We start from the raw sequence: 18607 nt of genomic DNA, 5'->3' as shown, positions 1-18607 counted from the left end.
TGTGAGTGAGGTGAGTCACATAAAACACCAGGCCCTACAAAGACACCTATTGTAAGATGCACAGTGAAAACAGGAGCTATTAGAAACGTACACACAGCTGGAATACACACCCATATTGTGCACTTGCTTTCCTTTCAACATCTTTAATTATAAGGATATTGTAGATATCACAAATCAACAAATCCATTTTCCACAGCATGTTACTAAGCAACTGTAACCAAGACCTTGAGTAAATAAGATTAAAATTCCAAGGTAACAGTACCCAAATACAACCTCACATTGCCCAGCCAAAGAGAGTAGAATGTATTCATATTAAAGGAAGAATCACTGCTTAGTTTTATGTTTGCTCAAACAGTTTAGATTCAGAAAATGTATATCTATTTTATATCAGTTGTAGGCATTTCTACCACACAATGAACCCTGCAAAGATCTAACAATCATGGTGTATTTTTCAGACAAAAAAACAAAATTTTTTTTCAAAATAATTTCATTATTCATCATATGCAATTCATTCTGCCATTTAACAGTATCCAAACTATACAAAAATACACTACTTTAAATAATCTATTAATAGTCATTACTACAACTTTTAAGAGAAGGTATCATACTCACATACACAGTATGAAAGAAGAATACTGTAATACAATGATTAATTTTTTTTGTTGCACTTCCAATATGGAAAAAAATACTTTTTTCCAGTCAGAAATACAGAAGTATAAGCACCTTTCTAATAACTGGCCACACTTGGCAGGCATGTCTCCATCACTCCAGCACTAAGACATTCTATGGGCTTATCAAGGAACATGAGGAAACTCCAATTCCAACAGAGTGGACCAGAATACTCTCTAAGCAAAAGAGATTGTCGTAAGCATGTAAAATTTTCCTGCCACTGTCAGTCCTGCCTTCCCATACAGTTTCAAAGTTCAAGTTACGTGACCTCATAACAAATGTGGCTAAATGTTTTAAAACACAACTAAAACTTAAACATAGAATCACAGAATGTTTTGAGTTGGAAGGAACCTTAAAGATCATCTAGTTTCAACCCTCATCCACCACAGACAGGAAGGCCACCCACCAGATCAGGCTGCTGACCCAGTGGGCCCATCCAGCCTGGACTTGAACACTTCCAAGGAGGGGGAATCCACATCTTCTCTGGACAACTTGGTCCAGTGCCTCACCACCATAAATAAAGAATCTCATCCCAACACCTGATATAAATATCTCCTTTAAAACCACTCCCTTGTTCTATCTCCATGTATCCATTTAAAAGTAATTTTCACTTTTATTTGTTAATCCTCTTGAAGTACTGGACAGCCCCAGTGAGGTCACCCCAGAGCCTTCTCTTCTCCTGGCTGAATGACCCCAAGTCTCAGCCTGACATCAGAGGAGAAGTGCTCCACCCCTCTGATCATCTTTATGCTCTGCTCTGGACTAGTTCCAACAGATCCACATCCTTCTTGTGCTGGGGACCCCAGAGCTGGATGCAGCACTCCAGGTGGGGTGAAGAGAGGGACAATCAACTCTCTTGACCTGCTGGTCACTCCAGTTCTGATGCAGCCCAGGATGCAGTTGGACTGGAGGCTCAGAGACTTGAGTGATATGGGAGGTCTGGCTGCCAGCAAACACTGAGGCAAAGTCATTGACTACCTCAGCCTTCTCCATATCCATTTTCAGTTTTCCCTTCTCATTTTTCAGGAGGGTTATACTGTCCTTGCCCTTTCTTTTCTGTCTTACAGAATCCCCTCTTGCTATTCTTCACATCCCTTGCTAAGCCCTGTTCCTTCTGTGCCTTGGCCTTCCAGACCCCATCTCCACACAGTCAGACCATACCTCTATACTCTCCACCTGACCTTCTTTCATGAGCTTTGCATTCCCTTCTAACTCCTCAGTGAGAGGAGCAGATCCTTGCTCAGCCGTGCCAGTTTGCAGCCTGTTTTGCCTGATTTCCTACACTGAGATGCAGAGCTTTGTGCTCTAAGGAAAGCGGCCTTAAAGAGTTGCCAGCTCTGGTCAGTTCCTTTGTCCCTAAGGACAACTGCCCAGGGGATCTTATTCACCAACTCTTTCAACAAATGGAAGTTCACTCTTCCAAAATTCAGGATCATGACTTTGCTCCTTGAGATCCCAGACTCATCAGGGTATGGTCGCTACAGTCCAGGCTGTGTTAGCTCAATATTAAGAGACAAACACTGTTATTTTAGTACTGCCTCACAAGCCATCCCTAGAACAAGAGCGGAAATCAGCTGCAATGGAGACACAATCTTCCTGCAGATACTTTGTTCCTTGTTCAGCCCTGTTTTCAGGACCTCAGGAATATCACAAGCCCTTTTGGCTCCAAACATATGTTCCACTTAATTAACATTGCCTCATTTTACACATAGATGCATCTTCACAAAGAGTTTTTTCTTTAAACCTAAAAAAAAAAAGTGCACTGCATATACACACCACCTGCTGGGGAGAAGATGAGAGAACAAACACATGACAGATATTAATCACGATGCTTAATGCACTCCTGGCAGGCTCTCTGCTACCAGAGCAAGGAGAATCATTTAACAAACTGTGTGGATGGAGCAGAAAGGAAAACTTGCCTGTTTTATTCACTCGTGGCTTTTAAGTTCTTCTGCATCTTTAAACATTTTAAGAACATATAATATGTATAGAGGCCTTTCTCTTGTAAATTCTCCTGCAATAACAGCTTTGTCCATACCCCAGCCTTGCTGGAATGGCACATTTCTCTACTTCCCCATTCATCTTTCACCAAAAGTGCACTTTAATTTACCACTGCTCTGTGCCAGTGGCACCACACAGTAAGTACTTCTCTCCCCACTGCTCTACACATTTCTTGTCCTAGAGAAATGGCTATGAGTCTTAATATTTTATGTCAGTCAAAATATAAATTATCGACATCATCCACTATACTAATGTGTGCATCTTCTTGTAAAGTCAACAAAAGCTGCTCTGCTTACAACACAATTGAAATCAAACCACAAGATACTCCATTGAGCACATCTCTCCTGCTGGGAAAAGAGTGACAAATTGCACATTCAAAAATGTAGAAAAGGCTGTATTTCTTAATTCCTCCCATTGAGGAAAGAGACTGTAGAGTAGTTAGTGGCCTGCTTCAACTAATTTTTTCAATTACTTTTCAGAGACTTTGTCTACACTTCTGTTTTCCATTAATATTTAAGAGCTACAATGTTTAGGAGATACAAGCAACAGTTCTAAGATGACTAGTTGCACCCACATCCAAAAATCACCTTTAACATTTAAAAAGTCCCCTTCAATACAGTGTCTGAAAAAAACTACCACCATACTGTAAAAACTACCATTCACATGGTATTTTTGAATATTTAATTCTTTCTAACTTCCTTCAATAGAGTCTACACTTATGGCAAGGCTGTTTCAGTTACTTGTCTTCACTTTTACTAGTCAGTCCTCAAAACGATGTTCCAGGACATGAAGAATTCCAGCCCCCCCTCAGAGACATGTATTGTTTCACAACACACTGGCCCATCAGCTTTACACAACTAACATCCCCTGGGTAAAAAAGTATTCAACTACAACAATAACAGGCACTCCACAAACAAACTATATAATGGATGAGAGTACTCTTCAAGTATTTCACTTTTAAAATGACAGCAGAAATTACATTCTGATTCTGCAGGATTTTTTCCTTTCAAGTGTTCAGTGCATTCCTATTTTAAGGTGTGACTTTCTGAGGACAACTAATAACCATTCTCCCAAGTTACATTGGGACAGAAAAAAATCTGTTACTGTTAAATTGTCTTATTGACCTAAACTGCCCAAAATAAAAATTGCAAGCAATATATACACTGAAATGACCAATGCAGTTCTTTCCAGAATAAACACATTTCAACTAATAGGCAATAAAGATAGGGGAACAACACAATTTATTGATTTTTGCTTTGCCCTTTATACCTTTTCAAATCCAGATTATTTTTTTAATTGCTTCATGTGAAGGCAGGGAGGAAAAGTAAAAGAATCATTTTAACCTTGACTTTCACAGTTCCTATGCAATTATGTTGCATAGGAATATGTAAAACCAGTAAAGACATTACTGGTCATGTTACTGTGATAACAACAAAGCACCAAGGACATAAATGTAAAACAACCACAACTGTAACAGTCTACACTAAAACTACTAATAAACTAGACAAAGCAGTATCCTTTGTTGTTGTTCTTGTTGTATATAAGGAATATAGACGTTTCTGGTAACATAATAAAATTTTTAATTAATCTCTATCTTGGGTAATAAAAATAATTGTGTAAATAAAAGAGTTCCACTTTTCTTAAAGGTTTATCTCAAAAGCACATAGCAAAATAAGTGTAATTCACAGAACAAAAGAATGTTTTCCTTAAATTTTATATTACCTTGTTTAAAGTCTCCATTCTAGCAATATATTCATCGTACATGTGACTACAAAAGACATTGTGTTCCAAATGTCACTTAGTTTATAAGACTAAGTTTGATTTTGCGCCTTCAGAGCAAGTCTAAAAACTTTGGCAGATAAATCATCAGTTTTACAGCTTGAGACAAAAATCTTCTAGAACAATCTTACAGGGAATACAAACCACAGAAGGTAAGGAACTGAAGTCAAAGTAAGTCAGATCTACATTGAAAGACTTTGTAAGCATCTTGGGATTGTTTGGATGACTCGTTACTACTTTCCAGGGTAATATTCAACATACTTGTTGTGGACAGCCTTTCTAACACACTGCTTGATATGCTAAAGTAACGGGGGCAGAACCCAAAATAATAATTCAAGTCTATATAAAAAAGAAACAACACATTTATTAACGAAGCCCAAATAAAATTTTAAAAACACATGCCTAAGAAGAAGAAGATTAAAAATGGAGACTACAACAGCAATAAAGTCTGTGTCTTACAATGTTCCACAAGGCCATCACTACTATAAACTTCTTTTTAACTTTCTCCCTCACCTCAGGAAGCAGCAGTTTCTCACATCCAGTTGCATGAATACACACACCATTCTTAATATCAGGTCTCACTGAGAAACTACATTTTTTTTTAAGAAGAATTGGAATCAAACTTTTCCCCAAAAGGAACATTTTCTCTAAAAATGACTATTCTTCACAAGCTATAGGGAAGAATCTCAACTATGTTACAACTCCATGCTCTTGAAAACAATGTATTTTATCTGCTTCCACATTCATAGGTTCTTATTTGTAAGTTGTCTTCATAACACTAAATGTGAAATACAACTATAACAAAATTAATATATGAAAATATTGAAATATTGTCTGTATTAACTACATAGTACTTGTTTTGGCAAAATACACATAAGCAAAATAAGCTTAACTGACAAAACTAAATACTTTGTCCCTGAAAGCATTCTACTACTACAAAACCAACAAAGATAACATATAGATTCTTACAGGAAGAGAAAAATTGTTCAAACTGGCAAATTCATGCAAAACATCTCCTAGTAAGAAATTGTTCCATTGGAAAAAAAATTTAACAGGCATAAAATTAATATGCTTAGTAATGTTTAGAAATAATTATTACTCTGAAACAATTATCTACTAGACTGTCAGCTTTAAAGATCTGTTCCTGAATATCCAGTTCCAATTTCTTTGGTATAAGCTGTTATAGTTACTATTAACTGTATGTGCTAGTTATCTGTTATCCCAGTTGTGCTAGTTATCCGTCATCCCTACTGCCTTGGCAGCAGTCTCTCTGAGGATACACATCAAAGAGACCCTTAAACATTTACACAGCACACACAAATTGTGTGCAAGCAGTGCAACAAGGGAGGCACACCTGTCCCACACCAGGGGAGTGCTCACAGCACATCAGATGCTGAATTACTGACACACCTGAGGCTGGCAGTGAAGGTGAGAAACCTGCTGGAGAGATCTGACACAAATCAGCCAGGTGGCTTTGCCAATGCACAAAGAAAAATGGCAGAAGAAAACAAAAGTGGCCTGCTTTTGCTCACCAAACTAATTCTGACAGAGCCTATGTCCCCTCAGAACAAAAGTGACAGGATGGAGGATACGAAAAATGGGGAGCTGTCATTTTCCTCAGGGTGAAATAAGTAATTAGAGAAAAGTAATCATTTTTACTCTGTTTCCTTCAACTTCTAAAAGCCCATTACAATCTCCTTCTCATCCACAACCAGCCTAACAGGCTTAAATTTTCCTTTTAATATATTGTATATGCAATATTATTCTGCAGAAGAGACATAATATGTCATTGCCTTTTGGGCAATAAGAGACTGCTGCTGACCCAAATGAGGCTTTAAACAGCAGCAGTAGTATGGTCATGAAAGTTAAGCATTTAATCAGTATAAAAAATTGAATGCTGCTCTTTCAAGTCACAGCTCCACAAAGACAGGAGTCATCCTGAAAGCTCTTTAACACAAGAGTAAGTACACAGCTTGACTAGATTGTATTCAAACTTTAGAATATCTATCCAAACTTCCTGAAACAAATAGTGGAGAAAATAATTGTTTATAAATAGGGCTACATTTTTCAAGTTTTACAAAAATATCCATAGGTAGCTTGGTAGCCTATAGAATCAAATATCTTTGTAGATCTCTTACATTTCAAGACAGATTCCAAAAATAAATCTTTGTTAATGTTAAATTGCTCATCATTAATAAATGCAAAATATCAACAGAACCAATCTAAATTATCACTGCTCAGAATATCCATCCTCATCTCAATGGAAAAAAGAAGAGTATTTACAATCTAGCCTTGCTGAATTAGACTACCAAAAAAACTAAGCACATACTGTTTTCATTTTCACATGACTATCACTGTACTTCATAGTTTCCCCTCAAGATTTTCATCTTTCTAGGAGCACTATTTGGTAGCCTATCTCAGTGTACAGAAATAGTTTTCAGAGGGTATAAAACTGAGAAACCATATTTTTCCCCAATTATCATTATATTTCTCATTAATTCCTAACTTCATAACAATCACTTCACTGCATGTTCCTCAAAGCTGGATGAAGTCACCAGTGCCTGCAGTGGCAATAAACCTAATCACATTTCATATAACAGTATCTCCTCTTCTGAATATCAATTTATTATTAAAATAATGGTAGAATTAAAGGAACCCAGACTGATCAAATATTCTGCAAGAACTGAGACCTGACTGTGTGATGAAGCATGGCATGGAGTAGACTGACCATTAACTCAATCCAAGCTCCTCTGTTTGGTCTTCCTATTTATCCTTCCAGCTTCTTCCATTCTTGTTAATATGGATTTCCAGCATTTCTGACACAACTATAACAGGAGCAACAAAGCAGTATAAATAGTGAGGTATCTGGAAATGTCTGTTTTATCTCTGTTTTTATCTTCAGATCAAAATAATCCAAAAGCTCATGACAGGATTCATGATGATAGCAGCCCATTCCTAATCAAACACTCAAAAGTGAAAATATCTCCGAAAGTTTGCTACTGCTAAACTTAAAAGTTCAGCCAACATTTTTATAAATTATTTCTCTTTCCCATCTATCCTTGTTTCCTCTGGATGCAACCTCTTCTTTTCCCCTAGTACAAGCAGACATCACCATTAAATGAGCTAAGTTCTGGGGAAATTACTAGAGGTGTCACATTTCAGACAATATTATTCTTCTAAATATATATTTTGATACATTGTTATTTCCAGACTTTCTCCATTTCTCCTAACACTTTCATGCTAATGAGACCGTGTTTGAACAATATGCTAATAACTGTTCTAACAAGCTTCATCTCTTTATTAATCACCTGACAAGTTCCTACCAACTACTTCAAAATATACCACTACTTCAGGCCTTTGTATGTTACAGCATAATTGTAACTCCAAGCCCTCTAAGAAGCTTTGGTTTTCAACACATGTATTTCCAGGCAGGTTCTTTAAAACATGTATTGGCACCTCCCTTAGAGCAGCAACACACCAAGCATGCTGCCAGTTCTAACAGTGCTAATCATCTCCTGATCAAACACTTATTGAGCATTTCTGCTGCTAGAAATCCTCACACTGATCCTTTTTCTTCTTGCATGACTGAGCAAATCCAGTCAGAAATGTCTCTTCCCTTCTGCATCTGCAGATACACACAACCAATACTATGCAACATAACACCCTGCTGTGTTGAATGTGTGCCACTCTACACTGTTCAGCAGAAATAGTCCATGCTTTTTTATTCAATTTATTTCCTCTTGCCACTTTTCCCTTCTACAGGCTTAGCCACTTGCATTTTAATTAAGTCTGAAACCAGCATCTTTTTTTTGCTTTAAATTTTTTCTGAAGTATTTCTATATACAGTTTTCTCATATAAAACTGGAACAGAACAAAACAAAAACAGCTATGATCACTTAGTTTGCCAGGTTTAAAAAAAATACCTGAGGTATAACTAAATTAAAATGCAGCACAACTTTGTTTTTAAATCTGTGAAATTGGCATTACACCAACACACCTGCATGTAAAAACCTACTATTTAGAGAGGAAGAACATGATGGACTACCTCCACACATTTTCTCTCCTAAGAGGGAAAAAAACATAGTGCGAATTTTTGAAACTGTGAAGCATGAAAGGAAATTTGTCCAATATCCATATAGTTCTACATTTTTAGAAATCCTCTTTAAAGAGTCACTATGCACTTCCCAGAAAAGCCTTTGCAATATATGCTTAAATAACAACTGGTCAAATTTCAATTAGTTCTTCATTTTTAAACTGCTGTAGGTCTCCTTTCAAGTGTGACACTGAGAGCATACTTTTGTACCCTACTCGTACTAAGATGTGATGGGATCAGTTGCCATCACACAATTGCTGCACAGCCAAGAACAGAAGTTTTGGAGAAGGAAAACAGCAGACATGGGGAGGAAGAAATACAAGAGACTAAAAATTCTGCACTACTTATCAGCCAGCCTTTTGCCCCTAATACAAATGAAAATTAGAGAGGCAACATGAAGAGAAAGCAAGGGAAAACAGCTTGGCCAACTCTGATGTAACATCTACTCCAACATCAGAAGACAGAGGGAGGCAGAGAAAAAAGAAATTGATTGATCTGCAACTTAAGCAGAATTAATTGCAAGGTTTTTGTTCTCGAAAAAGCTGCAATATGAGATGGCATAACTGAAGGCAGCATGAACTGGCTAGTGTCATTTATAACGAGAGACCAGTTATTCAACAAATACTTCACCCACCTCCTTTTAGGGCAAACTTTTCCTTTGTGAGTCCTGCCTACTATCTCCTTTTCAAGGGACTTCAACATCACACAGCCAGACACTGCCCTCAGTGTAACTTCTAAAATCCCTAAATTTAGCAAGTTTCTATAAGCACACCACAATATTTGAAATTTTTAAAATAAAAGTACTTGACTACTCAGCCAAGATAGTTTATTGTCTGGATAATTACAGTAAGCTTTCACTGACATTGTATGTAAACAGCAACACATGCTGCTTGACACTGAGCTGACTGACATGATGCTGTCTTTCTCAATTGGCAATCACCAGCTCTAAAAAATTCAAAATTGTATGAAAGATTGCAACATACTTATTTTTCTTCAAGCTTTATAAAATAGAGAGAGCATTTCAGGACAGCAGGTTTATTTGCTACCAACAGCAACATTAGCAGAGCGGCACAGAACTTCAAATTCAGCCAAGTGAAAACACTTAAGTTCTTTGGCAAATATGATGGGAATTTCTATGGTTTAGAACACTGAAAACTCCAAACAGTTAAACCACAAAGTTGTTATCAAACCACACCATCAAGACTTCACAGGCTTGTTACAACTGGTTCCAAAACTCAAGCCATGCACTGAAAAGAAGCAAATTATGTAGAATCACAAAATTTAACCTATGGTTCTTCTTCTGTTGCCTTAGTATTTTAATAAATATAATGAAATTAACTTCATCAACCTTTAGGACTGAGTACAGAAAGCAACAGCAATAAAACTGAAGATTATCTTAAGCATCAACAGTTGCTAAAAGACTAGCAAGCAAAGAAAAACCCTCTTACCAAAACTGTCTCAATAATCACAATCCCCTGAGAATAAATTTAGTATATTTTATGACTAAAAGTGCTGAGGATATGCATATGTTCTTCCTTGGAGAAATTATCTGCTATCTACAATAACCAATAATTATAGATATTAAAAACGCACATGTACTTGAGTCAAGACATCAAAGGCAACAGGTCAGGATTCCACACAGCAAATTCTCTATGCTTAGTGCAGTCTTCAGTAAAATAAAATTAAATAAAATTAAATGTATTATATTCATCTGCGTATTTTCTATTTACTTGTCCCATCAATAATGTAAGTAATACTAAATTGTGACTGTGCTTTGAAGCAACCACAGGGGCAACAACAATATTTTACCTATAGGTAAAATATTAAAACATGAATTCCACAGACCCTATACTCATATCAGGAACTAGACATGACAGAACCGGCTCAATGAAATCTGAGAATTCACCTGCTCTGAGAGAAAAGGTCACAATTCATCTCCCTTGGGGTTGTTTTTCTACTCCACTAGGACCAGCAGGGAAGCAGGCTTGGCTGCACTAAGCTCTAGGTCACCATGGTGCTCTCCACAGCTTGCCACGATGAAACCCAAGGGACCTGTTGGAGCTGGAGTCCTCTCCCTGCACGCCCACCATGCAATTAATAGATGCAGATCTTGACCAAACGTGACATCAGGACATGGCCAATTAAACATGTTGAAACAGAACCCAAGAAATGGGTTTGTATCCCACTAATCAGATGCAGTCATAGCAATAAAAAACAGCCCAACCCTTCCCAAGATCTGAGTGTCAGTGATGATTATTCTTTAGTAATTACTTTGCAACTAACCACCATCTGCCTTATGCACATTATTCAGCATCTCTGACAAAGTGTTCTTATGTGCCTTCTTGGAACAGTTTAAATATATGCATCAAACACCTTTAAGAGACTTAAATATATTTTGCCTAAGAAGCTCCTTCAACTGCTCTAGCAAATAGACTCAGCTTTACTTTACATTATTGGATACCACCAATAGTAATTTGGACTGAATGCTGAATTACACAGAACTGAGCAGCAGGAATGTATGTTTCTTCTAACTATAGTTGTCCCGTATATTTAAGCAGAATCTACATAAATATCCATGATTATGTTGTTTCACAATTTTACTTTTTCTCACACAGAACTCAATGCTTGATCTAGCATCCCATGAATAGGTAGAGAAGATAAAGTAATTCTCTTATTGATCACTGCTCTCTACAGAAGGGAAGGCTCCATCAGACCACAGTGGTACACACTGCTCCCAGTACCCTTGCAGGCCTTCAGGTAGCAATCTGGGTGATGAAATAAAGATTATACTTATTAAATTTGCGATCTGCTTCCAGGCTTTCTGGTGGGAGGGTTGACAGGTTGATAGGAGGGGGCTGTAAGCACATTAGAGAACAAAATTAGAATATAAAATGAACTTGACAAATTGGAGAAGCAGCCTAGGGAAGAAAAGGAGATTTAGCTCAATGAGAACCAAGTGGAAGATTCTGTGTTTAGCCAAGAACAATTAGCTGCTCAGATAATGGATAATAACCACTGCTGAGGTTGCAATTCTGCATAAAAACATAGCCCACAAGAATCCAAATATAATTTAACAATAGTTCAGGTTTCACAACAGAAATAATTAAAAGGCAAAGACTGTACTGGGATTTAGGAGAAAAATTATGTACAAGTACCCTTATTGTTGTACCAGCTCTGGTAATGTCCCATTGGGCACTGAAATGAAATATATATGCTTTGGAAATAATTGAAGGTAAAGAAACAAGAATTAATATAAAATACAATCCATCAGGATGAGGATAAAGTTAGAGCTGTTTTGTTTAAAGAAAAGATTGCTGAGGAGGGACAAATGTTTTTGAATACTGGATCATACTCATACAATGCTGAACAAGAAGTAATGGACTTTAAAAATATAAGTGCAATTGGCTGTGAGCTGAGACCCTTACCAGCTGTCTTTCTAGCAATTCTGTTTTTCCATTACCCATTTAATAATTCATTTTAACGGGAAAGTCTTCAATACACAAAGCTAATAAAGTGATAAAGTGCAATCTTTGCTTTCTAGGAAGGTTTGCAAGAGAGTTTATGGGTTGTTCCTTTTCCAGATAAGATGAAGAATTTGAAAAGCCTGTTTATTCTGTGCATTCTCTTTATTGCAATTCTTAGAATTTGCCCCATCAGATTTCAGGCTTATTCTCTCTGCTTCTTACATAAATTTCTTTCTTCCTGACATATTTAAATTGAGAAATAACCACCTGCTGAAATCAATACTGAAAACTGAGATAATGCTAACTATTTTTAGTAAGAATAATATCATCACACTCCTGGTCATCATCTTGAAATTTTCTCACTGGTAGCGAAAAAAGAAATAAAAAACATTCATGTTTCACAGCTAAAATCAAAGTTCTATACATAAGTTTGCCTTTCAAGACAATGGATTCCACTTAATGACCACATTCATCCACTGAGTAAAAGCAACTGCCTCTATTTTCCAGACTATGTGACTCTCCAGAAAATTGTACCATGTTCTTACCATTTCCAAGCTGATAAAAAATCACTTTTACATTTTTTTTTACCCCTCCCCGAAAGTATCCTAAAATGTAGGGTTTGACTGTACTTGCACATTGAAGCTGTAGTACTTCTAACAACATCACAATATTTCAAATGTATTTGACTATTTCCGACTGGCACCAGTGACAAAGAAATTAAATCTAGGAGGAAAAAATAAAAGTGATTATGAGTTTTTCTTCATGTCAACAATCCACACTAAGACTGATGACAGTTGATTTAAATTTTAAGTTATGTAACCATTCCATATGGTGGCTGTCATATATAAAAACTTGAATGAAACTATCCTATGTGTAGGCAATTAGCAAAATTTTAGATACTAAGTATTTCAGAAGAATTTATTGCAATAGTGAGGTTGTTTTGGCAAGAGGGTATATCAGATTTATGGAACTTGAAGCTACTATGCTTGCAGAAATTAAAAATTACATCTCTGTTGGATGTGTTCACACACACAGGAAAGTCTGTCTGCATCAGCAGGTAAAGTTAATGCAGAGAGAATATTCCAAAAATATGCATTTTAGCTTCTACATTTTGCATAAAAACTAGTCTTGTGTTTTGGTCTAGTGAATCTGTCAAAAGGAGAATTTATATGAACATCCGTAAGAATAAGTTACCATAAAATCATCCTACATGATTCAATCATTTAACAAGCTTGAGAACACAAATGGTAAGTTGCCAAAATGCCATTCCTTTCCTTGCATCATCTTGGTTATCTGCAGATGGGAAGGGTCAGCTCTGAGTTTGCAAAAGACAGAAATATCAACTTTTCTTCTTGACATTTCTATGTATATTAAACAAGTATTTAATAACATCTATCTGCAGATATTAAGGTGGAATAGGGATTTAGATCTGCATCAAAGAATGGCTCATTCACCTGCTTCAGTCAATGCATAGCACCTGGCTGAACTAGAAAATTGTCTGAGCCCTTTGTTTCATCAACATTATTTCACAAATCAGGCAGCAATCCACAATCATGGCATATCTAAATCAGACTGCAAATAAAAGGCAAGAGTAAAGTCATTAAGGCAAACCCCACAGTGTCCATGTGCGCCTCAAGATGTTGTACATGAGGCCTTTCAGATGAAATGTTAATGCAAGTGAAGTGAGAAACACAATACTGTAAATTGTTATACAGCACTGTACCACTCAGAGGTCCCAGCTGAGATAAAAGCACCATACCATAAGCACTACATAAACAAGCAGAAGTAACTATCTTGACTCAAACAGCTCACAAATCCATAGAGAAGGAAAAGTGAACAAAGTTGTTCAAGCTTTTCTCTACAAGTAAGAGAACTGAAAGGTTTAAAGGACACAGATAGTGAAAATTCCATGATCCAAAGGTGACTCTCTTCAAAGCCATACAGTACACATACACACAAAGTTTTCCCTTTAACCTTGCTGTAAAATCTTACATAGATCTACAGCTTACAGAAGCTATGTCAGTAGCCCAGTCATTACTTTTGGTATCTCTTTATCACAAGGAAGGTATACAATCATTTAGATGGAAATGTGGCAAAATGTCCAACAAAAAACTTGCCTTTAAAAAAAGCAGAATCCTGTATTTATAAATTTTCTGCCCTTTTCTAATGGTCACCAAATTAAAGTACTTTGCAATATATTCCTTCCTGGTTTGCTAGTTCCTGTTATTATGTCTGATTTGACTCTCTACACCAAAAATATAGTTTGAACAACCACAGATGAGCATTCTGTTATATTAACACAAAACCAATTATGTTTTACAATTAAATATCTTCTGATCTTTGCCAGTAAAGTAACAAAATTCATTCATTTTAGCTACTGAATACAGAAAAGAATGGACAATTTTAAGACTGAAGGTCAAAACATATTAAATAAACTTATCTGACCTGTGAATTATCAAAGCACATACAGATATTATTAAAGATACATGTTTTCCAACTTGTCCTTATGAAAAACTAACTATGGTTTCCAAACCTGTTGAACAACTTCATGGCATTCCTCTCCCATTCAGATTAGTGCATACTTATTCACTTTTATCTACAAATAGCACTCTTATCAATGGATGGCCTCAATAAACAGTTCAGTAGTAATTACTGTTTGTCAAATGTTAGTAGGTGTTTGTATGAGTAAATTTACATTCTTTTCTTTGCAGATTTTATGATCAAGCAGCATTTAACATAAAAATGGATTTGCTTCTTACTAATAAAAACAGAATAAGACATCATAATTACACATCGTAATACTGTAATGGTGTCTGCCTTGTAAATTAGTTACCTTGAGATGCAAAGATTCTCTAAAAATTTAAACCAACTGTATTTTCAAAACACAGTTTTGCAAAAACATCCTAGCTGTCCTCTGAAGAATATTAAAGTTTGTTGAAACCACAAAGCAGACCTTAGTCTTCCCTTCATGGTTCCACAGAATACTTGAAATTATTTATATTATATGATTAAAGTTTGTCATTAAAAAATGGGGGGGGGGGCATAAAACCCCACTAAACATTAGTTTACTAAAAGTTAAGACCAAAATGCACATTGTTGACATTACACACTATATTTTCTCTCTTTTAATGGAAAAAGAAATCCCCCATTCTTTACATAGTTTTACATTGCTGCTTGCTATTTCATACATCAGGTTTGAGAGACATTTCAAAAGTAGAGATTATTTTTTCAAGGCTCACTCTCACAAAGCTCATTAAAGCAACTGCGAGGAAGAATAGCACCTGAATGGTACATAACAGATCCATCCGTCATCCTTACTCCCCCTCATCCATCAACAGAGGGACACACACAAGCCATAACTCCATATATTAAAAACTCTCCTGCAACAGAAGTTAAATGTGCACAGCTTGGAAACCCCCATGTATCAGCATGAAGGAGATTTTATAAACAAACAGTCTTATCAAGTACAAGTAAGTATCAGATTAGATGAGAAAGATCCAGCAACCAAAGCATCATCACTGAAATTCAACCACCAAAATGTAAATAAAAGGCACCTATCAGAGTTATAATTACTGTAAAGGTTGTAAGCCTGTACTTGAGCTCAGACAGTACCACATGCAGGGTCCCTTCCAGGGGTTAGTCCCAGCTTGCAGCATCCATCCCACCTCTGGAGCAGGACTCCCTTCCTCACGCTCTCCTAGCCCGTGGCACTGGCAGCACACCCCACTCTGTTAGCAGAGGTCTAATGCCACCCTCTACACTGTGTGCAGCGCTGGAGGAAAGCTAGGAAGTTACATACGTAACTCCATATGCTCCCAAAGCAATCCAAGTACAACTGTGCACACTGAAACAGGTGTTTCAAGTTTTGGCAGCACAGCAGATTTATAGCATAATTTGTATTTTAGACACTGACTGGATTCAATTTTAGCCTGAAAGAAATGGCTGTATGCTGTTAAAATTTTCTGTTATGGCCAGCCATAGACTGTCTACTTCAACATCAAACAAATATTTTAAGTATAGGAGGATATTTCTGAAGAAAAATAAAACATGTCCATAGCTTCAAAACTCTGTCTCTTAAAGCATGTTTTAAGTACATAAAGGTGAAAATAACAACAACATACAAATTATATATAAGATCACATTTGAGTCCACAATCTTAAGAGCTATCCTTCTAAAACAGCATATTATAATGGTTTCTAAAGATTAAAACACACTGAAATGCAGTTAGCAAATTTTAGAAGCATGGTACAAATAACAATAAGCAACTTTTTTTCTTGGTGCTTCAAATGCTCTTCTAAGGTATTTGCAAGCCAAATATCAAAGCACACTTCAAAATCCACACAACAACAAAACCTAAAAGTTTAATGCAACATGAGTATACTAGAGTATAATCAAACCAAAATTAATCCATGTTCTTAATCAAAATCCAAGAGAATAGCAAAATAGCATGAAGCAGCAGAAGCAAGAATTTTGTAAATTCCTGGCTTAGAAATATGAGATATGTAGAAAAACTAACACTTTTAAAAACAGGCTGTCATGATTTCTAACAGGGTATTGTCTCTGGTGAACTACACAACCGAGAAGCACTTTGTTTTCTTATTACAAAATGCTGATCAGGTCCATAACCCTGAATAGAGAGCTGCATAATGGACAACTGTAATCCAGCACTGCCAATAATGAATGTAGCAGGAGTCAGTACTAGATCCAACACTTTCTGGGAGAAAAAACCCTGTATCCTCAGATCTGATATGAAAACACTGCCTAAACACATCATAATCAAATAGTTTCATCTTCTATCACACCAATGCAAGTAGAATACCCCATCTGAAAAGATACTGAACTGCTCTAGACTGCACTGCTCTCTCTAGATTAAGTTTTTACAGCACGACAATACCTATTTGACAATATCCACAGCCAGGTTTTCTTTTCATGTGCATTTCTGCAAGACTTGACATTTACAATACTTACGCATTGCAATAAGGTTTCTTTTCATATCCTTTGTAGTTATTCATGTTCAGAGCCATTTTGCAAACTTCACAGTGGAAACATCCTTTATGCCAGTACTGTAAATAAATGTAAAGTAGAATTACTTATGGTACTGATATTTTGAAAGCAGTGGTAGGGTATTGTAAATATATAAACACAATTACTTGTAAATATTTTGGTCATGCATTATAGGTCTCTTAACTAAATCAAAATAATTACTTTCACATGAAACCAAAGGTACTTCTGAAACACTCTCAGAAATGTAAATTCTCTACTAAGGTGAATGCCAAGACCCCCGCATGCTGACCTTGCCAGGATAATTTTTAAGATAACTGAAGCAGGACTTTGGCGTTTTCCCTGTTTAAAAACAAACAAACAAACACAAAAACCTACGCCGCTTGCTAAGAATGCAATACTACGCGAATGCAATCATTAACGAATGTGACGGCTGGCTTTTAGGTACGCCGCACAGACACTAAATTTAGCACATAATACGGCATTTTCCTCCTGTGCCTTCCACTGCCTCGCCGTGCCTTTCCGGGGACGGTAATTTGGCGCATCCCTCACAGCCTCACTGTTGTTATTCACGGACCGGCCGCGCTGGGCTGGAGCCGGTGCCACCGGGGCCGCCCCCGCGGGACGGGGCTGTCGCTGCCCGCACCGAGCCGGCCATGGCGCCGGGGGCACCCGAAACCGCCCCGGCTCGGGGAGGCACCGGCAACTACAGCCGGGAAAGGGCCGCCTACAACTTCACCCCTCGGGGAGCCGGGCACCGTCATTGCCGGGCGGGCACCGCAGGGCGCTGCGGGCCCCGCTGGCCCCGCGGCGGCGGTGACACGGCGGCGGTGACACGGCGGCTGCCCACACCGGCGGTGACAGCGCGGGGGCCGGCGCAGCGGCGGCGCTGGAAACGCTGCATTTGCCACCTGCCGGCTCGCCCCAGTGCCCCCGCCGGCCCTGCTCTGCCCTGCCCGCCCCGCCGGAGCCGCGGGGAGCGGGACGGGCACGCCCGGGAGGCGCCGTCCCCGCCCTCCCCCGCGCCCCAGCACCTTGTCCAGGCAGTTGACTTTCTCGGTGGGATAGACCACTTTGCCACAGCGGGCGCACTGGGGGTTCATTTTGCGGCTCCTCTGGGGCGGCGGCTCCGGCGGGCGGCGGCGGCCGAGGCTGCGGTGCGGCGGGCTGCGCTGGACGGGGCTGCTGGAGGCCGATCTACCATCCCCTGCCCTGGCGGGGACGCCGGGGGTCCTCAGCGGCTGCGGGCGGGCGAGGAGGTCATCGGCGGCGGCTGTGGAGGAAGCGGCGCTCCAGCTGACTGCGGCTCGGCAGCATGTGCGAGTGGGCGGGCGGGGAGCCGGCGCTGCTGCCGCCCCCGCCGCTCGCCGCCCGCCCCCGCCGCCTCCCCCGTGTGCCTGCGCGCTCGGCTCGCTGCGCCGCGGGCTCCGTGACTCACGCCGAGCCCCGCGCTGCAGCCGCAAGCCAAGCCAAGCCCACCGGCGCGGCCCGCAGCGAGGGGAGGGCAGAACGGGAAGGCGAGCCCCGCGCCGCAGCCGCCCCGAGCGGGGAGAGATGGCTGTAATGGGGGGGGACCCGCTGCGCCTCTGGGCGCACCTGC

The 18607-nt window shown here is 38.9% G+C and overlaps 1 protein-coding gene across 2 annotated transcripts in view; it reads right to left on the bottom strand.

Moving 5' to 3' along the window:
* Positions 1 to 18338, bottom strand: part of NEBL (nebulette) — a 246579-nt gene extending 228241 nt beyond the window's left edge. Inside the window, exons 1-2 of one of the 2 annotated variants that reach the window (XM_058045761.1) lie at positions 18042 to 18338; positions 16975 to 17069 (exon numbers count right to left, since the gene is read on the bottom strand). In XM_058045761.1, the coding sequence (XP_057901744.1) occupies positions 16975 to 17069; positions 18042 to 18110 (164 nt within the window). In that variant the 5' untranslated portion in view covers positions 18111 to 18338. Of the gene's footprint in view, positions 1 to 16974; positions 17070 to 17299; positions 17357 to 18041 lie in introns of those variants that run through there. The other variant, XM_058045752.1, reaches the window with a different exon arrangement.
* Between the last annotated feature and the right edge of the window lie 269 nt (positions 18339 to 18607).

Source organism: Melospiza georgiana, chromosome 1 (genome assembly GCF_028018845.1).
Source record: "Melospiza georgiana isolate bMelGeo1 chromosome 1, bMelGeo1.pri, whole genome shotgun sequence".
In the NCBI taxonomy this organism is placed as follows: domain Eukaryota; kingdom Metazoa; phylum Chordata; class Aves; order Passeriformes; family Passerellidae; genus Melospiza; species Melospiza georgiana.
Note: the sequence above shows the minus strand (reverse complement) of the source record. Positions and strands in the feature narration are given on the sequence as shown.